This window comes from Muscardinus avellanarius (assembly GCF_963383645.1).
Source record: "Muscardinus avellanarius genome assembly, chromosome: 10".
Taxonomy (NCBI): Eukaryota; Metazoa; Chordata; class Mammalia; order Rodentia; family Gliridae; genus Muscardinus; species Muscardinus avellanarius.
This window is the reverse complement of record NC_137796.1, coordinates 79,143,126-79,164,715: the sequence shown is the minus strand read 5'-3', so window position 1 is coordinate 79,164,715 and position 21,590 is coordinate 79,143,126. Positions and strand designations below refer to the sequence as shown.

Here is a 21,590-nt window from a genome sequence, read left to right as displayed (position 1 = left end):
CGAGCGGCCCGCCGACCCCCAGCCAGCCCGAGCCGGACCCCGAGGCCCCCGAGGGACCCCGACTCCAGCCACGCCGCTGCCAGGACGCCCCCCGGCCGGCCTCCCGCGCGCGCGGCGGGGACACGGGGCCACACCTGGGCGCCGCCGCCCGGTGCCCGGCGCGCCCGCATGGGCCAGCGCTGAGGGCCCGGACCCCGAGCCCCGCGCGGGGAGTCGGCGTCCAGCCGCCCAGGGGAGGGCCAGACCTGGGGGGGCTAGGGCCCCCCAAACTCGGACCGGGTCCAGCCGGAGTGAGGCGGCGCCATGAAGCTCCGGGCGCTGCTCTGCTGGGCTTCCGTCGCCGCCGCTTTAGAAGGTGGGTCTCCTTAGGGGCACCCCAGCATTCCTGGGGCCCCCAGAGTTGGGCCTCGGCGTGGAGGGGCTGAGCTCTCTCTATACCTATTCTGGCACCCCAGCACTTCGGACCAATAGTGCAGGAGCGAGGAGGGGGCGGGGAGGAGGCGGCCGGGCGGGGAGTGGAGTTTTCTTTTGTTTGGGAAAGAGATGGAGTCGAGCTCCGACCCGGGACATTCCCCTACCCCCGGCTCCCCAAACTCTTAACTCGTGACGCCAGATGCCTTTGGCAGCCTTTCCATTTCTTTTCTCCTCACTCCAGTCTTTCAAAACTATCCCCAAAGTTTCTAGCCTGCTTCCCACCACTGGCCAAACATGAGGAAACATTTCTGGAGAAACAACTGCAGACCAGGCAGAACTTTGTGCTAGGCCATAAAACGACCCCCGCCGGCAATTCCTCAGCATTCACACCTGGATCCTACAACTTCTCACCCTTGTCAGGATGGTCTCCTTTTCCACCGACTCCAGACCACCACCCTCTTACAGGCAGCCTCTCATGGTACCCAGGCTGTACCCCATCCCTTTAAATGCTGACTAGACCCCAGCCCTGCTAAGCCCCTGACTTCCCTCCAGCTCTCTCAGCCAGCAGAAAGTGTCCTGAATGGCTTCATGGCACCCTGAGCCCAGGTACCACCTTCTAGTCTCTTCACACTTCTACTTTTTCTATATTCCTCTCCCAAATGTTTCTTCAAGATCTGAGTCTGTCTCCCCTCCTGGTCCCCTGGAGGGGCAGCCAAGAGCCCTGCAAACCCTCCCTTTGCGTCCCTAATCTCCTTTCAGTGAGGCGCCCCCCCCCACTACTTGGAATCAAAGGGGTCTCTGGGGAGCCGGCCATGGGGGAGCTGCTGAGGGGAAGAATCAAAGGCAGTTGGAAAACCCTTCTCCCCCAGGCTGGGCAGTACTGCTCTGGGCTAGGGATCAAAGGCTGAGTCTTGGGAAAGGGTGGGAGGGGAGGGGAGGCTTGCCCTGATAGTTAGGAAGGGGAGAACTGTGGGCCAGGGGAAGAAGAAACCAAAGGGGGCCAAAAATCTATCTGGACGGAGTGCTGTAAGAAGGAAAGATAGGTGCATAGAGAAAATGCCTATTCTCATACCTGTTACCTGGCTACTTCCTGAGCCCTAGGACGGTGCACAGTGCATTTGCTTGACGCATGTTATTTTTTACCCCTGGCAACCCTGGGTATGGGTTGTGTAGGGGCGAGCTCTGATTGTCCCTGTTGTACAGATGAAGAGACTGAGGCTTAGGAAAGTGATTTGCCCAATGCTTTGTGCCCCAAGGAAGCTGTAAGGTGGAAGACAGCGAAGAAGAGAGAAATGGAGGTGGATGGAGGTTGGGGTGGGGGTGAGAGGGGCGGTGAACGGACAGATCAAAGCCAGTTGGCGACAAGCAGGTCGGAGACAGGAGAGAAAGTGAGCCAGCTCACAGATCCTAGAGGGTTGAGAACAGCCCTGAAGCAGAGACAGTGTGTAAATTGGAGACAGGAAAACACTATCCAGGCTGGAACAATGGAGGGTGGAGACGGCAGCCTCTATCCACCCCCTTCCCAGAACCCGGGCATCCTGTCCCCAATGTGCTGGGCTGTCTCCTGCCACCGTGGGGGCCCTGGGTCTCCCCTCCAGCTGGCTGAGTTCCCTCCCGCCCCCCGCCCAGTGAACATCTCTTGGTCCCGGGGATCAGGCTGTTGCACCACCCCACCTTCCCTTCTCCCCTGCAGCCCTCACAGGGGAGGGAGGTCCTGGTCCCAGGTATGCTTCTGGTTCCCTCCCGGGGCCACTCTCTGCTCCCCCAGTTCCCTGGCCTCCTGCCCCCCACGGTGCCCTGGCCTCCAAAGGGATTCCCCTACCCTCCCTCCACCCTCTACAGCTGGGGGCTGCGGAGTTTCTCCTAATCCCCCCTTCCGCCAGCACCCTACCCTCCCATGATGCCAGAGCCCAGCCAGGTGTGTTCTCCCCACCCCCAGGCACACTTTCCTAAAACTCTCCTCCCCTTTTCCTTTCCATAACCAAATCCAGATGTGAGGCCTCTGCAGCAGCCAGGGTGGGAACCCAAGTGTCCTGGCCTCCAGCACTTCCCCCTCCCATGGCAGCAAGTGGGGGGGCTGTGCAAGACTGGGGTGTTTGGTGTGAAAGGGGGTGGGGCTTGGAGAAGGAGTCCAGTGGTGGGGGTAGGGAGGCCAGTCCTGGGACTTGGGGGTAGGGAATGTGAATGCGGAGCCTGAGACAGGCCTGGAGGGAGGAGAGTGATCAGTGCCAGCCCTCCTCTGCCCCGTGAAAGGCCAGGGCCAGGGCAGGGTTCTGCTAACACTTGGAGCCATGGGCCCTTCTCTTCCAGCATTGGTTCCCCTCGCTGGGAGGCCTAGCTGAGGGCCAGCTGTTGGGGGTGGCATTGCCACTCACAACAAGGGGGTGAAATCAGAGGGGGTTGCAGAGGGCAGGGCTTGCCCCCTCCAGCTTGCAGCTAAGAGGGTCACCTGTCTCCCTGACCAGGTCTTCCAGGTCCCCCCTCCAACCCCTCCAAGTGCTGACTTTGTCATCTCTGTCTTAGAGACCCTACTGAACACAAAATTGGAAACTGCCGATCTGAAGTGGGTGACGTTCCCTCAGGTGGAGGGCCAGGTAAGGGCTGTGCCAAGAGTTGGGACCCAGGAAACTGAGGGAGGAGGGAAGGCCTGAGCCACCTGCTTCCTGTGCCGCCTCCGCCCCCAGGTAGAGGCAGGCCAAACAGACAGGTGTTCCTCTGCAGTCCCTCCTCGCTCACAACCCTTCTCTGCACAGTGGGAGGAGCTGAGCGGCCTGGACGAAGAGCAGCACAGTGTGCGCACCTACGAGGTGTGCGATCTGCAGCGCACCCCGGGCCTGGCACACTGGCTGCGCACCGGCTGGGTCCAGCGGCGCGGCGCCGTGCACGTCTACGCGACTCTGCGCTTCACCATGCTGGAGTGCCTTTCCCTTCCGCGGGCTGGCCGCTCCTGCAAGGAGACTTTCACCGTCTTCTACTACGAGAGCGATGCTGACACAGCCACTGCTCTCACACCAGCTTGGATGGAGAACCCCTACATCAAGGTACCCAGGCGCTCTGGGTGTGCTGAAACACACCTGTAATCCCAGTACTTGGGAGGCTGAGATGAGAGAGTTGCAGGTTCAAAGTCAGGCTCAGCAACTAAGCGAGACCCTGTTTCCAAATTTAAGAATATAAAAATAAGGCCAGAGATGTAGCTCTGATGTAGAATGCCCCTGGATTAAATCCCTAGCACACACACACACACACACACACACACACACACACACACACACACACAGGTGCCCGGGGTGCCAAGGCTTCTGTGGGGGTGCAGGGGAGGCCTGTGGCCCAGAGGGCGGTGGATGGGCCCCCAAGGCCTTGGGCAGGGGCACTCGGGGCTGGAAGCAACAAGCATAGGTTTGGGGAGGGCAGAGGGTGTATTTTGAGTGGATGGAGCAGCAGGATAGTGGTGGCTGGGTGCTGCTTCCAGGCAGAAAGGCCCAGGCCTCTAGCTGCTTCTCCTCGTCTCGACCACTGCCCCACTGTACCCTAGCCATACCGCTCTTCTCCAGTTCTCTGACTACCCCAGGCTCCCCTGTAGCCCTGGGGCTGTCCCTTCAGCTCGTGCTTTGCCCTGGGTGCCTCCTCTCTGGCTCTTCCACCGAGCTCCTATTTGTCTTCTGAGCTCCAATCCCCGGGTTTCGCCAGTGCCTCAATGGCCGCCTGATTCTCCTTGCCCTGGGTCCAGTACTGCTACGCTCATATGCCTGTTGCTTTTCTGTGATTCATTCATTTCTGGCTCTTTGGCTGTGAGGTCAGGGCCTGGTGTGGAGAATTGTTGGTAAATGTTTATAGAGCAAATGAATGACTGGGAAAGGGGTGCAGGACAGAGGCTGGACACATAGTAGGAGCTCAGCAAGAATTAATGGATGAAGCTGGGCATGGTGGCGCACGCTTGTAATCCCAGCATTTGGGAGGCTGAGACAGGAGGATCGTGGTTCGCGGACAGCCACAGCTACTTTGTGAGGCCCTTTGCTACTCAGTGAGACCCTGTTTCAAAAAATAAAAGAATAAAAAATAGGGCAGGGGATGTAGCTCAGAGGTAGAATGCCCTGGGTTCCATCCCCAGTACCACAAAAAAAAAAAAAAAAAAGGAAAAGAATTAATGGACAACCTAGCTGGACATGGTGGTACATGCTTGTAATCCTAGTACTTGGGAGACTGAGACAGGAGGATCGCAGCTTGTTGGCCAGCCTCAGCAACTTAGCTGGGACCCTCAGTAGCTTAGTGAGACCCTGTTCCAAAACAAATAAATAAAAGGGGCTCAGAGGTGAAATGCTCCTAGGTTTAAAATGCCTTTTTGTTTAACAACAAAGAATTAATGGACAGCTTTGGTACCTGCAGGAAAGTATACATTGGGGAAAGTGGAAGAAAGGTTCCAGAACAGGAGCCAAGGAGGTCACAGAGAAGGGGAGCTTTGAAGAAGACCGGCCCCCAGATCCTCAGGAATAGGCACAGTGGCAATGAGTCTTCCTCCTTCCCGCAGGTGGACACGGTGGCCGCAGAACATCTGACAAGGAAGCGCCCCGGAGCAGAGGCCACCGGGAAAGTGAACGTGAAGACGCTGCGTCTGGGCCCGCTCAGCAAGGCCGGCTTCTACCTGGCCTTCCAGGACCAGGGCGCCTGCATGGCCCTCCTGTCCCTGCACCTCTTCTACAAGAAGTGTTCCCAGCACACCGTGAACCTGACCAACTTCCCAGAGACCGTCCCCCGGGAGCTTGTGGTGCCCGTGGCTGGAAGCTGCGTGGCCAATGCTGTCCCGGCCCCCGGCCCCAGCCCCAGCCTCTACTGCCGGGAGGATGGCCAGTGGGCCGAGCAGCCAGTCACCGGCTGTAGCTGTGCCCCAGGGTTTGAAGCCACCGACGGGAACAAACAGTGCCAAGGTAAGAACCGGAACCTCTCCAGGAAGCTTGACTGTCCTTGGGGGTGGGGGTCGAGGCCTGTACCCTGCTCTTGGGCTCACTTTTTTTTTTTTTAATGGTACTAGGTTTGAACCTCCTAGCTATACCCCCAGCCCATCTTATTTTTTTGTTTTGAAACACAGTCTCACTAGGTTGCTGAGAATCTCACTGAAATTACTGAGGCTGTCTTTGAACCTGTGATCCTTCTGTTTCAGCCTCCCAAGTGCTGAGGTTACAGGTGTGCAACACCGCGCCTGGCTTGAACTAACTTTTTCCACGTTTTTTTTTTTTGTGTGTGTGTGTGTCGTACTGGGGATGGAACCCAGGGGCATTCTACCTCTAAGTATACCCCCAAGCCATACATTTTATTCTTTATTTTGGAACAGGGTCTCACTAGGTTGCAAAGGGCCTCACTAAGTAGTAGCTGAGGCTGTCTGTGAACCGCGATCCTCCTGTCTCAGCCTTCCGAGTGCTGGGATTACAAACATGCGCCGCCATGCCCCGCTTAAGTTTTTCCACTTTGAACAGTCTTTACTCTCTGGCTACTCAGTTTTCGCAGCCCCCTGCTGAGTTCTTGATCTCACCCTCACCTCATGACTCTTCCCCCAGGCCTTCCAACTCTTCTTCTTTCTGGGTACTTTCTGGAGGCTGGCCTGGGAGGCAGGACTATCCCTGGGGTGGGGGCACTTTGTTGGGTAAAGGACCTTATTTACGGTCTCCACTCTAGTTCATTGTAGGTTTCCTTTGATTGACTGATACCAAGTTCTCACTTGCTAGAGCAGGGCTTCTTTTTGTTTTTCAGAGATGGGGTCTCATGTGTTGCCCAGGCTGGCCCTAAATTCCTGGGTATAAGCAAACCTCCTGCCTCAACCTCCTACGTTTGCTGGGTCTACAGGCACATGCCACTGTGCCCAGCTAGAGCAGGACTTCCTTTTCTCTTTCTTATTTCTTTTCTTTGCTTTTTTCTTGTGGTACTGGAAATTAAACCCAGGGACTTTCTACCTCTGAGCTGCACCCCCAGCTATTTATTTTATTAATTAATTATTAATTAATTGATTTATTTAGTTTGGGGGCTAGGGATTGAACTCAAGGGCATTCTGCCTCTGAGCTGCACTGCCAGCCCTATTTTATTCTTTTTACTTTGAAACAGGATCTCACTAAGTTGCCGAGGCTGGTCTTAAACCTGCGAACTCCTGTCTCGGTCTTCCAAGTACTGGGATTACAAGTGTGCACCACCATGCCTGGCTGAGCAGGACTTCTTAACCTGGGCTTTGTAGATAGAACGTAGGACATCTGTTAACTGTGGTGGAAGGGGGAAAAATTACTTTATTTTCATGATTCTTTACTTAAAATTGGCCACACATTCCTTATGGAATGTCAGCAGGAGCCCAGCATTTGTAGCAGGACCTGAGGCCGACACGCCCTCTACACCATTGGTATTTACAGCCTATTCCAGGTGCTGCAAAAATCTTGAAAATATGTTTTTGCTCATAAAGACTTGGTATTGCTGTTGGGTGTGGTGGCGCACGCTTGTAATCCCCGCGCTTGGGAGGCTGAGACAGGAAGATTGCACAGGTTTGAAGCCAGCCTCAGCTACTTAGTGAGGCTCTCAGCAACTTAGTGAGACCTTGTTTCCAAATAAAGTATAAAATATGTCTGGGAGTGTAGCCTCGAGGTTGTAAGCCCCTGGGTTCTACCCCAAGTACCACAAAAAAAAAAAAAAAAAAAAACTTGGTATTGCAGAGGTTATGAGATTTGCCATTGTTACTATTTTGTGTGTGTGTGTGTGGGTCTGAGGGTGGAACCCAGGGGCATTCGACCTCTGAGCTACACCCTTTCCCTATTTTTTATTCTTTATTTTGAAACCGGGTCTCACTGAGTTGCAGAAGGCCTCACTAAGTAGCTGAGGCTGGCCGCGAACTGCGATCCTCTGGTCTCAGCCTCCCGAATGCTGGGACTTGTTAACAAAGAAGCTTACATAGTGCTACATCACAAACTTGTCTTTTTAATGCTCTGGTCATAGTGCTTCAGCCTACTTGATTTCCTTGGTAATCCTATGTTTTGGGGTTTTTTTTCTTTCTTTTAATTGGGTACATTGTAATTTCACATCATTTTGGGGTACAGAGTGTTAGAAAAATACATGCACACATTCTTGTTGCCTCCCCACCAGGAACCCCCACCCTCACCCTGCAAGTCTTTGAGATTGGAATTGGCAGTTTTGTAAACATTCATAGCATTATTTCTATTACTGCATTCTAATCCTAAGTATTTTGTGATATGCATTTAAAATCATTATTCTGAGCAGGGGTCTGAGGGCTTCACTAGACTGCCAAGGTCAGGGTGAAAAAAAGCCAAGACCCCTCCTCTGAAAGGAGGGCCCCTTTTCTTCTCTTAGAGGTGAGGTTTCTGACATCCTTCTTCCACTCCACCTTAGCCCTGTATGCAGCCTTAGAAGCAGGTGGATATTTAGGGGGGGACATGCTTTGATGGACACTCTCTCTCTCTCCCCCAGCCTGTGGCCAGGGCACCTTCAAGCCCCAGTCAGGGGAGGGGTCTTGCCAGCCATGCCCAGCCAACAGCCACTCCAACACCATCGGATCGTCTGTCTGCCAGTGCCGCATTGGGTACTACCGGGCCCGCACAGACCCCCGGGGTGCGCCCTGCACCAGTAAGTGACCAGCAGCTGGGGTCAGTTCACAGGGCGGGAGTGTAGACGCCTCAGGCGGATGCCTGCCGTAGCTCCCAGCCCTCCCTGCTTCCGCCTCTTCACCCGCGCGGTCTCCAAGGCAAGCGGTCAGCGTGTCCCCCAGCTGCCCCTTGCTACCCAGCCTCCGCCTGACTCCCTGATCTTCCGCAGCACCTCCCTCTGCTCCACGAAGCGTAGTGTCCCATCTGAACGGCTCCACCCTGCGCTTGGAATGGAGCGCACCCCTCGAGTCTGGCGGCCGGGATGACCTCACTTACGCGGTCCGCTGCAAAGAGTGCCGCCCTGGGGGCTCCTGCACGCCCTGTGGGGGAGACCTGACCTTCGACCCCGGCCCTCGGGACCTGGTTGAGCCCTGGGTGAAAATTCGAGGGCTGCGTCCTGACTTCACCTATACCTTTGAGGTCACCGCCCTGAACGGCGTGTCTTCCTTAGCCACCGGGCCCGTCCCATTCGAACCTGTCAATGTCACCACCGACCGTGAGGGTGAGACTTGGGGGGGGCGAGAGGCAGGAGCTGGGGAGTAGAGTGTCTAGGCAGTATGTAGAGTCAAGGCATATGGGACAGGAGGAGAGTGAAAATGAGGCAGGCTAGAGAGTTGATGCATTGGGCTCTAGACAGCCAGAGTCAAAACGAAGGCTGGGCGTGGTGGCGCACCCTGGTAATCACAGTACTTGGGAGGCTGAGACAGGAGGATTGCAGATTTGCAGCCAGCCTCAGCTACTTAGTGAGGCCCTCCGCAATTTAATGAGACCCTGTTTCAAAGTAAAGGATAAAAAAAATAGGCCTGGGGTGTAGTTCAGAGGTAGAATAACCCTGGGTTCCATCCCTGGTATGGCAAAAAAAAAGTCAAAATGAATTCTTGAAACAGCTAGAGGATAGAACCAGGTGTAGCCAGCAGAGCTGAGAGTTGAAAAAAATAAGAGGTAGATCTGCTTCACAGCAGTGCCCCGTGGGTTTCTGTCTCTCACAGTGCCCCCTGCAGTGTCCGACATCCGTGTGACACGGTCGTCACCCAGCAGCTTGAGCCTGGCCTGGGCCGTTCCCCGAGCTCCCAGTGGGGCTGTGTTGGACTACGAGGTCAAGTACCATGAGAAGGTAAGGCCGGGCTAGACCCTGGAGATGCGATGGGTTGTGGTCTGGCATCCAGGGCTGGGGACACCTGAACTGCAGGCATCTACTGGGCATTTGAATTCCAGGGCTGCCTCGTATTAGCTGTGTGATCTGCACCTTGGTCCCCCTGAGCCTCAGTATCCACATCGTAGTTACCACAGTACCAATCACTTGGAATTGCTGCAAGGATGAAAGGTTGTAATGAGAGCAGAACATACGGCCAGGGCCAGCCTAAGGGAGCTCAGAGGCCTTGCCTGCCACACCATAGGACTAAGTGACGGGTGTGGCTGGGGGGCAGAGGGGCCGGAGACAGGAAGAGAAGTAGCAATGGGGGTTCTATCTTCTGACCCATTCTTTCCTCCTCCTGACAGGGCGCAGAGGGCCCCAGCAGCGTACAGTTCCTCAAGACGCCAGAAAACCGAGCAGAGCTTCGGGGGCTGAAGCGGGGAGCCAGCTACCTGGTCCAGGTGCGGGCGCGCTCTGAAGCCGGCTATGGGCCCTTCGGCCAGGAGCATCACAGTCAGACCCAGCTGGATGGTGAGCCTGGGGAGCCAGGCGGGGGTGAGGGTGCTGCCACCTCTAGGCGGGAGGCTTTGCCTCTGCCCCACAAGGAGCCCCAAAGTCACATTGGGGTTTTCCTCTTCTAATCAGGAGACATGGCCTAGTGTAGGGAGTAGAAACCAAAACCAACAACTGAGCACGAAGTCAGTTTAGTGGCTTATGAGTGGTCTCTGGCTGCAGCCTGACCCTTGAGCCTCACCCCCCTTGTTTCCTCATCTAGTAAAATGGCCAAATCATGAAGCCTTTATTATATGGGCTTTCAGGATTAAATGACATAACACATTTTTGTTTGTTTGTTGGCTTTTTTCTTGGTGCTGGAGATTGAACCCAGGGCATTCTACCTCTGAGCTGCATCCCCAGCCCTATTTTTTTTTTTTTTTTTTAATTTTGAGATAGTATCTCACTAAGTTACTGAGGGCCTTGCTAAGTTGTCAAGGCTGGCTATGAACCTTCTGTCCTCCTCTCTCAGCCTCCCAAGTATTAGGATTACAAGCATGCACCATCACACCTGACAGGGCGCAGAGGGCCCCAGCAGCATACAGTTCCTCAAGATGCCAGAAAACCGAGAAGAGCTTCGGGGGCTGAAGCCCCCGAATTTTTTTGTTTTGAAACAAGGTCTTGCTAATTTGCTGAGGCTACCCTTGAACCTGCATTCTCCTATCTCAGCTTCTGAAGTATTGAGATTACAGACGGGCATCACCATACCCAAATACATACTGTTTTTTTTTTTTTTGTGGTACTTGTGATGGAACCCCAGGGGCATTCTACCTCTGCACCCCTAGCCCTGTTTTTTATTCTTTATTTTGAAACAGGGTCTCACTGAGTTGCAAAAGGCCTCACTAACTGGATGAGGCTGTCTGCCAACCGCAATCCTCTTGTCTCAGCCTCCTGAAAGATGGGATTACAAGCACGCACCACCGTGCCTGGCTCTACATACTGGTTTTAATGTGCTGGACTAGGGTTTTTCTTTTTTTTTTTTTTTTTTTTTTTTTGGGTGGTACTGGGGTTCCTGGAAGCCCTTCTATCTCCGGGCTACACTCCCAGACCTCTTTTTACATTTTTATTTGGAAACAGGGTCTCCTAAGCCAGCGCGCGCGGCTAGCTTCGAACCTGCGCGATCCTCCTGTCTCTGCCTCCCAAGCGCGGGGATTACAAGCGTGCGCCACCACGCCCGGCTGGACTAGGGTTTTTCTAAACTTTATAATTTTTTTTTTCGGTACTAGGGATGGAACTCAAGGGCATTCTACCTCCGAGCTACAACCCCAGCCCTATTTTTTATTCTTTATTTTGAAACAGGGTCTCAATGAGATGCAAAGAGCCTCACTAAGTAGCTGAGGCTGTCCTCGAGCCGAGATCCTTCTGTCTCAGCCTCCCAAATGCTGGGATTAGAAGTATGTGCCACCACACCCGGCTAAACTTTGTAATTTTTAATGGCATTATTGAGATATCTAATTCTCATGCCATATAATCTATCCACTAAAAATGTATAATTCAGTGGCTTATAATATACTCACAGTTTATGCAACCATTCCCAAAATTCATCTTAAGACACCAAACCAAAAAGAGACCCTATACTCCTTAGCCATCACCCCCAAATCCTCCCATAGCCACTAGACCTTGGCAAATACTAATCTACTTTATGTCCTTATGGATTTGATTTGCCTCTTCTGGATATTTCGTACCATTGTGTAGCCTTTTGTGACAGGTCTCGTTTTTCCCTGAAATAATGTCTGCAAGCTTCATCCATGTTGTAGTGTTTCAGTTTTATTTTTTAAACATCTCTACCTCTTAGCTACACCCCCAGCCCTTTATATTTTTATTTTGGAACAGGGTCTGACTCCATTGCCCAGGCTGGTCTGGAACTTGGGATCCTCTTGCCACAGCCTTCCAGTGGATGACAGCTGGATGACAGACCTGCACCACCATCACACCCAGATGTTTCATTATCTTTTTTTTTTTTTTTTTTTTTTTTTTGTAGTACTAGGGATTGAACCCAGGAGCATTCTACCTCCAAGCTACACCCTCTTTTTTATTCTTTACTTTGAAACAGTGTCTCACTAAGTTGCAGAGGGCCTCATTAAGTAGCTGAGGATGTCTGCAAACCAGGATCCTCCAGTCTTAGCCTCCCGAATGCTGGGATTACAAGTGTGCGCCACCACACCCGGCTTGTGGCTTTTTCCAAAGAGTGGCCCTCTGGAGAGGCCCCTACCCTCCCTGTTTCTCCATTTCCCCAAAGGGTCTGGAGGTTCTATGTTTCCACTTTTGGATTAGAAATCTTTTGATTTCTCACCTTTAGAATCCTTCATTCAAATGAGACTTTCGAGGACACCAATTCTTATCATAAAATCAAAATTGCCCTGGCAGTAACAAAATTGGGAAATGTTCTGGTCCTGAGGGACTTCCAGGAGCGCTTAGACCTGTCGTGTGCGGCTGGAGCCTGCCCTTAGAAGACTCCAGCTCACTGGTGGAGCTGGGGCTGCGGGGCCCTGGGTTCTAATCTGCGGCCTCTCCTCCCCCAGAGAGTGACAGCTGGAGGGAGCAGCTGGCCCTGATTGCAGGCACTGCCGTCGTAGGCGTGGTGCTGGTCCTGGTGGTTGTGGTCATTGCTGTCCTCTGCCTCAGGTAAGGGCTCTGGGCACCTGAAGATCCCCGAAAACCCCCTGTGGAGGCCACTTGTCCCCGGGGCCAGGGCCAACATTCTGTCTGCCCCTCCGGCCTGTTAACATTTGGCACCTTCTCTGATCTTGCTTCTTCCTTCTGTATGTTCTTCTATGGAGACATAGAGATGCGTGACTCAGTTTACCTTTTGCTTCTTTCTGATTGGCTACAGGAAGCAGAACAACGGGAGGGATGCAGAATACTCGGACAAACACGGACAGTATCTCATTGGGCATGGTAGGTGGACCTATCTCAAAAGAAATGGGGGGCTGCGACCGGGTTGGTGGTGCACACTTGTAATCCCAGAACTTGGGAGGCTGAGACAGGTGGATCACAGGTTCGAGGACAGCCTCAGCAAGTACTGAGATTCTCATCAACCTACCGAGCCCCTGTTTCAAAATAAAAATAAATAGCCAAGTGTAGTGGCACATACTTGTAATCCCAGCATTTGGAGGATTACAGGAGGATCACAGGTTTCAGGACAGCCTCAGCTACTTAGGCCCTTTGCAACTCAGTGAGACCCTGTTTCAAAATAAAGAATAAAAAAAAATAGGGCTGGGTGTGTAGCTCAGAGGTAGAATAATGCCCCTGGGTTCCATCCCCAGTACTGCAAAATAAATAAATAAATAAAAATAAAAAGTCAGACTGGGTGCCCCTGGGTTCAATCACCAGTACTACAAAAAACAAAAACAGAGAGAGAGACAGAGAAAGAAATATTGGGGCCTAGGAAAGCTATGAACCAAGACTCGGGGCATCTGAGTCCGGTGGAAGTCACTTCTTAGCTAATGGGCCCGTGGGATGCCTCAGGTACGAAGGTCTACATTGACCCCTTCACTTACGAAGACCCCAATGAGGCTGTGAGAGAATTTGCCAAAGAGATCGATGTCTCCTATGTGAAGATTGAAGAGGTGATTGGTGCAGGTAAGAGGAAATAATTGGGCACCTGGGAGTGAGACAGGTGGGGCAGGGGGGAAGGTAGGGCCGTGCCAGGGAGTGAGGAGAGCTGACCCTTGGCATCCTGGTTGAAGGCGAGTTCGGGGAGGTGTGCCGGGGACGACTAAAGGCCCCAGGGAAGAAGGAGAGCTGCGTGGCCATCAAGACCCTGAAGGGTGGCTACACGGAGCGGCAGCGGCGTGAGTTCCTCAGCGAGGCGTCCATCATGGGCCAGTTCGAGCACCCCAACATCATCCGCTTGGAGGGCGTGGTCACCAACAGCGTGCCTGTCATGATCCTCACCGAGTTCATGGAGAACGGCGCGCTGGACTCCTTCTTGCGGGTGAGCCGCCCTGTGTGTCACCACCCACCTCCTGTCCCCCAGGCAGCCAAGAAGCAGGGCAGGCTGGCCTCAGGACCCAGGATCTGCTGCCGGGCTTTTCCCCTGGGGCTGCCCTTTGTCCCTCTGCCCTTGGTTGTCTCTTTGAAAAAGGTCTGATTCCTGAGACTAGCCTTTCTTTCCGCCTCTGTGAGGCCAGCGGACCTGTCCAGCTGAGGAGTGGTCACTCCTTTTAAAAATTTTTTTTTGTGGTGCTGGGGATTGAACCCAGGGGCCTTTACTTCAAAGCTATACCCCCAGCCCACTTTTTAAATCTCTATTTTGAAACAGGGTCTCACTAAGTGCAGAGTAGCTGAGGCTGGCTAAGAACTCGTATCCTCCCATCTCAGCCTCCCAAGTACTGGGATTATAAGCGTGCGCCACCACACCCAGCTTGGTCACTCCTTTTGATGAATATTTACCATGCACCTACTGAGCACCAGCCTCTCTCACAGGCTCTGGGAACAATGCCATGAACACAGCAGATGGGTTTTCTCCTCTTGGGAGCAAACAGTCTCATGGCAATTAACAAGTAAACAAACAAGAGGCTTTAAAAAAAAGTAAACAAACCATTGCATGTGTGAGGAAAAAAATCAAATGGGATTGTGGAACAGTGGCTGGAGATGAAGTGAGAGGTGCTTATTTTACTTTTGTCATTTTAACAGGTTTTACTGAACTTCTAAAGTTCACTAGGCATCTATTTTAAAGGAATCAAAACATTTTTCCTGCGGCCGAGCATGGTGGCATACGCTTGTAATCTCAGTACTTGGGAGGCTGAGACAGGAGGATTCGCAGGTCTGCGGCCAGCCTCAGCTACTTAGGGAGGCCCTCCGCAACTTAGTGAGACCCTGTTTCAAAATAAAGAATAAAAAACAGGGCAGGGGGTCGAATGCCCCAGGGTTTAATTCCTAGTACATTCGCATCTCCCCAGTTGTTCCCAAAGTGTCCTCTACTGCTGGTTTATCCAAACCAGGATCCGGTTTGGGACCACACGTTGCCCTGGCACTCGAGCTTCTCTAACTCAACAGACCTGGGCGTGGTGGCACACTCCTGGAATCCCCGCGCTTGGGAGGCCGAGACAGGAGGATCACAGGTTTCAGGCCAGCCTCCGCAATTTAGCTAGGCTCTCAGCAATTTTGTGAGATCCTGTTTCAAAATAAAAAATAAGCTGAAGAGCTGGGCCCCTTGTCCCCTGGATGTCTCCACATTCTGGATTTATGACTTCTTCCTTGAGGGATCATTTGGCTTGTTTCTTTCTTTCCTATAAGCCAGGCTTTTTCTTTTTTTCTTTTTCTTTTCTTTTCTTTTTTTTTTTTTTTTTTTTTGTGGTGCAGGGGATGGAACCCAGGGGCTTTCTACCTTCGGTCTATACTCCCAGACCTATTTTCTATTTTATTTGGAAACAGCGTCTCACTAAGTTGCTGAGAGCCTCACTCAGTAGCTGAGGCTGGCTTTGAACCTGTGCGATCCTCCTGTCTTGGCCTCCCAAGTGCGGGGATTACAAGTGTGCGTCACCACGCCTGGCTAAGCCAGGCTTTTTCTGATGCTCTAGGTTGGAAATTAATTGTGTCTGGGCTACATGAGGGCACTGTGTCCTTCACATGGGTCCTATCAGGATACATCCATTCTGTATCCTGCCATAAGTGGTACTGAGCTAGACATTGGAGTGTGGCGAGGACAGCCTGACCCTTCCCCTGTGGCCTTGGAAATCTATGTTATAATGTTGAGACCACACAGAGCCCCTATTGCAGGAGGCAGAGGAGATAGATAGGAGGAGAGATGAATAAACCAGTCAGAAGATGAGGAGGGAAAGGGAACAGAGGTGGTCTGGGGCCACGAGTAGAGACCCAGAGTCAGCAGGACTTCAGCAAGTTTAAGAAACTGATAGGCAGAGCCAGGCATGTGGCGCACGCTTGTAATCCCAGCATTTGGGAGGCTGAGACCGGAGGATCACTGTTCAAGGACAGCCTCAGCTACTTCGTGAGGCCCTTTGCAACTCAGTGAGATGCGGTTTCAGAATAAAGAATAAGAAATAGGGCTGGGGGTGTAGCTCAGAGGTAGAATGCACCTGGGTTCCATCCCCAGTACGGCAAAAAACAAACAAACAAACAAACAACAACAACAACAACAACAAAACCGATTAGGCAGCCAGGCATGATGGCACACACCTGTAATCCCAGTATTTGGGAGGTTGACACAGCAAGATTTCAGGTTTGAGACCAGTCTCAGCAATTTAGGAAGACCCTGTTTCTAAAATAAAAATTAGATAGGGCTGGGGATGTAGCCTAGGGGTAGGACATCCTCCCCCCTTCAATTCCCAACAAAACAAAAAAGACCAAAAAAAAGGAACAGGCCAGGAGAGCGTGGGGCAGTTGTTGGGGGGGTGGGGAGCCCTTGGAGTGATGTCGGCTGGCGTGTGGACGGTGGAGGGAGGCCCCTTTGGCTGGGTGCTAAGGAGCCAGTGTAATTACTGGGAACCAACAAAGTGGCTGCTGCAGTCACTCAAGCCACAGGGTGGGGAGAAGTGGTTGGATCTGGGACGCATTGGGAAGCAGAGCCAGCAGAGCTGATGGTGGATTGCAAATGGCAGGCGATGGGGAGGAGTCACAGGAGATGCGGAGGTCCCCACCTGACCTCTGCCAAGTAGGGTTCTCGCGAACTGAGATGGGAGGCCAAGGCAGGTGCGAGTTTGGAGGATAGATTCTGAGTTTGGTTTTTGGACTGTGTCTCTGACCCTGTGGGCTGCAGAGGGTCCCCTGTACCTCAGCCGAACCTCGAAGATACGATCAGTTAACTCTGCGTGCCTGGTTGATTTCCCTAGTGAGAGAAAACTCCCTGAAAAAGTCAAGGTTGGGCTATAGACCTTGGCTTTGGTACTTCCCGCCCCGTTTCCCACTGTCCTTTGGCAAAACCACACATAGTCAAGAGGGCTTTGGATCAATACAAAGATATTTTCACCTGTAGACAGGTAGCTCAGAGCACACCCATACCAACCAGACTCTGGCTAGTTGAGCTGGATATAGTGGTACCCAGTACTTGGTAGGTTTTGAAGCAGGAGGATCAGAGATTTGAGGTCAGCCTAGGCAACTTAGCAAGACCCTGTTTCAAAATAAAAAATAAAACACAGTGGAGGGTGTAATTTAGAGGTAAAATGGCCCTAGGTTCAGTCCTCAGTATAACACACACACACACACACACACACACACACACACACACACACAGTGGTTGAGTATGTTTTAACTTAAAGCTCTATATTAGGTAAATGAAAGAAAAGAATCAAATCATCTCTTTATAGTTTAATTGAGAGAGACTGCAGGTCTTTGAAACAGGAACAGTGCTAAGCATTGTGTTATGGTGTTACAGTATAAGAGCTGGGAGAACTTGGGGTAAGAGAAAGGAGGTTCACAGCTCACCTGGGGAAGTTCATGGGCTTCCCTACAGGTGAGTTGAGAGGACTCCATCGTACGGCGGATATGGGTTAGGAAGTGGAAGGGAGGGAACCGTGGTGAGCTGCCCTGACCAAGTTCCTCTCTCGTCTGTTCTCCAGCTGAACGACGGGCAGTTCACCGTCATCCAGCTGGTGGGCATGTTGCGGGGCATCGCCTCGGGCATGCGGTACCTCGCTGAGATGAGCTACGTCCACCGAGACCTGGCTGCCCGCAACATCCTGGTTAACAGCAACCTCGTCTGCAAGGTCTCGGACTTTGGCCTTTCCCGGTTCCTGGAGGAGAACTCTTCTGACCCCACCTATACAAGCTCTCTGGTGAGACGGGGGATCAGGGGATGAGCCCGGTTCTCAGGGCCACGAGGAGAGGGCGGGTGGGAACAGTGGGAGACTGAGGGATTGACAGCTCTGGTCTAAGGAGAAGATACAGGCGCAGGCTAAAGGGGAACCAACTTCCCAGTGCTTAGGAAAAGAACACAGTTGGGGAGGTGGGGGCTTGGGTCAAGAAAGAAAGGTGGCCAGAGCTAGGGAGAAGGAAGCAAAGCCGAGGGAGGGGAGCAGCATGCCTGGATCCTGGGGTCCATCTTTTCCTCCTTCAACAGGGAGGAAAGATTCCCATCCGATGGACAGCACCTGAGGCCATTGCCTTCCGCAAGTTTACATCTGCCAGCGATGCCTGGAGCTACGGAATTGTGATGTGGGAGGTGATGTCCTTTGGAGAGCGCCCATACTGGGACATGAGTAATCAGGATGTAAGTGTCCCGGGATCGTACCAGGCTTTCCTGGGTGTTCTTGCACCTGGAGTATGGGGAGCGGGTAGGGCTCCCAGACTCATCATTGCCCGCTTATGGGGATGCTAGGGGTGGCACAAAGAAGAGGTGGTCTTTGCATCAAAGAGTCTGATACAACATATTTGGGTCACAGAAGGACGCAGGGCAGGATTGGGAGGTTATATGTCCAGATCATAGCCCAAGAGCTTCTGGGAGACCCAGCCACAGCCCAGCCAGAAGGACTCCAATCTGCCATTCTGGGGGCTGTACCTCCCTTCCTGGTATTGGCTAAGTTGCCACTTTCTCGGGGCCCTTTAGCACCTTCATTCTCCCAGGACAGCCTCACCTGAGCTTCTAACCATCATTTCAGGTGATCAACGCCATTGAACAGGACTATCGGCTGCCCCCGCCCCCACACTGCCCCACCTCCCTCCACCAGCTCATGCTGGACTGCTGGCAGAAGGACCGGAACGCCCGGCCCCGCTTCCCCCAGGTGGTGAGCGCCCTGGACAAGATGATCCGGAACCCTGCCAGCCTCAAAATCGTGACCAGGGAGAACGGCGGGTGAGGACCCCAGAGGAAAAGCCCTCTTCCCCTCACTTTGTCACCATCCGAGAGCCCCTCCCTTCTGGCCCAGAAGTTCCGTCCCTTTGGTGGGATGTGGAATGGTCTGTTGGCCTCTCCAAGACTGGGCTCAGCTTCCTCCTGCCCAGGTCCGAGATTCAGCAATCCACCCCCATCCTTGACCCCAGGGCCTCACATCCACTCCTGGACCAGCGGCAACCCCACTACTCAGCTTTTGGCTCCGTGGGCGAGTGGCTTCGAGCCATCAAGATGGGAAGATACGAAGAGAGTTTTGCAGCAGCTGGGTTTGGTTCCTTTGAGCTGGTCAGCCAGATCTCTGCCGAGTAAGTGGAAGGGGCGATGGCGGGGACAGTAAGCGCAGACTAGAATTGGGCCCTCAGGCTCAGCAGGGGTCTTTGCGGTCAACCTCCAGGGCTAACTTCTCAGTGGCTCAGCACCAAGGAGGTTGCTTGAAGCCCTGCACAGAGCAGCCCCCACAAGCAGCAGTAGCTTCTGGGGCCTAGAAGCAGAGATCCTTCTGGGCCAGCGGTCCCCGCCTCGGCTCCTGGAGCCTTCTCTGCCCTGGGTCATCTCCTTTTCTACTCTCAGTCTGGATCTATCTTTGTGCATCTATCTACATTCCAGACCCGGCTCTCACATTAACGTGTCAACTCTGGCTCTCTTTCCCACCCATAAAAGGAGAAGACTGGACTAGGTTTTGGAGATACTTCCAAGCTTTAATATTAAATGGCTTTAAGATTCCATTGCCTCTCAAGTAACTATTCTCCCTGGGTTGGCCATTCTCTGGGACTCCTCCTTCCTGCCTTCCATTTGTCTCCCAAGGCCTCAACTTACCACAGGTCTGAACAACATCAAAAGAAGAAAAAGAAATCTGGAACCAGAGGGTCCTTGGCAAGGCAGGTCCTTAGCCCATCTGCCCTACTGGGCCCGGGGCTCTCCTCCCTATCTTGTCCCAACCTTTTTGTGTATGTGTGTGTGGTACTCAGGACCGAACCCAGGGGCATTCTATCTCTGAGCTACAACCCGTGTCCCATTTATTTATTTATTTACTTATTTACTTACTTACTTGCTTATTGCAGTACTGAGGATGGAACCCAGGGGCATTCTATCTCTGAGCTGTACTCCTTGCCCTAGTTTTTATTTTGAAACAGGGTCTCACTGAGTTGCAAAGGGCCTCACTAAGTAGCTGAGGCTGTCCACGAACTGTGATCCTCCTCTCAGCCAGGAGGATCTCAGCATTCAGGAAATGCTGGATTTACAAGTGTGTGCCACCGCGCCCGGTCCTATTTTATTATTTGGAAACAGGGTCTAACTAAGTTGTTCAAAGCCTTGCCAAGTCACAGAGGCTGGCTTCAAACCTGGGATCCCGAGTACTGGGATTACAAGCCTATACCACCATGCCTGGCTCCCGGGCTCTCTCACGCCAGATTCTGCCTCTGCATTTGCACCTCTTCTTCTTTCCCTTATCTCAGTCTCCAGGAACCAGGAACCTCCCCTTCCTCCCCACCCAGTTCTTCCTCTGTTTCTCTCTCTGGCCTTTTCCTTCTCACATTTTTTACCCCTTGTAGTCTGAAGGGTCAAACCCAGGAGCATCCTACCTCTGAGCCACACCCCTACCCCCCCTTTTTTTGTGGGGTTTTTTTTTTTTTTGGTGGTACTGGGGTTCCTGGAAGCCCTTCTACCTCCAGGCTACACTCCCAGACCTATTTTTATACTTTTTTATTTGGAAACAGGGTCTCGTAAGCCAGCGCAGCTGGCTTCGAACCTGCGCGATCCTCCTGTCTCTGCCTCCCAAGCGTGGGGATTACGAGCGTGCGCCGCCACGCCTCCGTGTTGTTTGTTTTGAAACAGGGTCTCAATAGGCTGCTGAGAGTCTTGTTATTGCGGGGGCTGGTCTTGAACCTGTGATCCTCCTGTCGCAGTCTCCCAGGTACTGGGGTTTCAGGCGTGCGTGCGTGCACCACACCCAGCTTCCTTCTGGCCTCTCACCTCTAAAGCAATCTGTGCAGCCTCTTTCCCCCAGCTTCTCTCTTTTCTTTCTCCACTCCTTCCTTCCTGCTCTCGAAGTCCCACCCCAGAAAGGCCCCTACGCCTAAATCCTTTAGAAACTGCCCCACAACTACTGACACAGCAATCTTCACACACAGCGGCTTCCTGCCCGTTGGCCTTCCTGGCTGTGGCAGTCTTGAAGCCAGGGCCAGTGTCTGGAGCAGCCCTGGGAGCCCTGTGGTTTACTGAGTGCCTGTTCTTCCACAGGGACCTGCTCCGAATTGGAGTTACTCTAGCGGGACACCAGAAGAAAATCTTGGCCAGTGTCCAGCATATGAAGTCCCAGGCCAAGCCAGCAGCCCCTGGCGGAACAGGAGGACCAGCCCCGCAGTACTGACCTCCAGGAATTCCCTACCCCAGGGACACGGCTTCCCCTTCTTCCTGGGTTGGTGGGGGTTCACAGAGTTGGGTGGGGGTTCACAGAGTCCCCATCCCTGCGCCCCACTGGATTGCACTTTGAACCCGTGGGGGTGGGGAGCTGGCAATTTGGAGAGACTGATTTTGGAGGTTGTGTCATATCATCACATCTGTCCCCTCCAGGAGGGAAACCCCAAGCCCAGGCTGAGGGCGCCTCCCCCCAGGACTGGGCGTGAACAGAGTTTGAAAAGGAAGCACCCGAAATCTCCTAGCCTCCCCAGGGAGCCGCCAGGTGCTCCCCCCCACATCGACGGGCATGTCCCTGCAGACCAAAGAGGGGGTGACCGGCGTGCCAGCTCCAGAGTGGAGCGCTGGCCCGGGAGGCAGGAAGGGGTGTCATGGCCCGGTGACACGATCACTGGATCTTGGTGTTCTGACTTGCTGCTCTCACCCCCCAACTCAATCACCCTTGTAAATGCCCCTCCCCCATCTGCTGCCTTCATATTGAAGGTTCTTGAGTTTTATTTTTGTTTTTGGTCTTATTTCTCCCCCCTCCCCCCTTATTTTTGTTATTTTTTTTCTACCACCCTCTTCCTAATTTTTTTGTGTGTTGAAGGGCACCGGTTTTTGCCATCTCCTCCTTTGCCCAAGTCGAAGCAGGGGATCCATCAAAGTATCTGTT

At 53.1% G+C, this 21,590-nt stretch overlaps 1 protein-coding gene across 1 annotated transcript; it reads left to right on the top strand.

Moving 5' to 3' along the window:
• Nucleotides 1-303: 303 nt before the first annotated feature.
• EPHB4 (EPH receptor B4) lies at nt 304-20,888 on the top strand (the record flags this gene model as incomplete). Its single annotated transcript, XM_080702242.1, has 17 exons — nt 304-355; nt 2,938-3,008; nt 3,168-3,455; nt 4,940-5,336; nt 7,867-8,022; nt 8,212-8,544; nt 9,032-9,156; nt 9,543-9,708; nt 12,252-12,354; nt 12,563-12,627; nt 13,198-13,311; nt 13,419-13,666; nt 17,250-17,465; nt 17,750-17,899; nt 18,288-18,481; nt 18,670-18,825; nt 20,759-20,888. The coding sequence occupies 17 exons, from the start codon at nt 304-306 to the stop codon at nt 20,886-20,888; spliced, it is 2,964 nt and encodes a 987-aa protein (XP_080558368.1).
• Between the last annotated feature and the right edge of the window lie 702 nt (nt 20,889-21,590).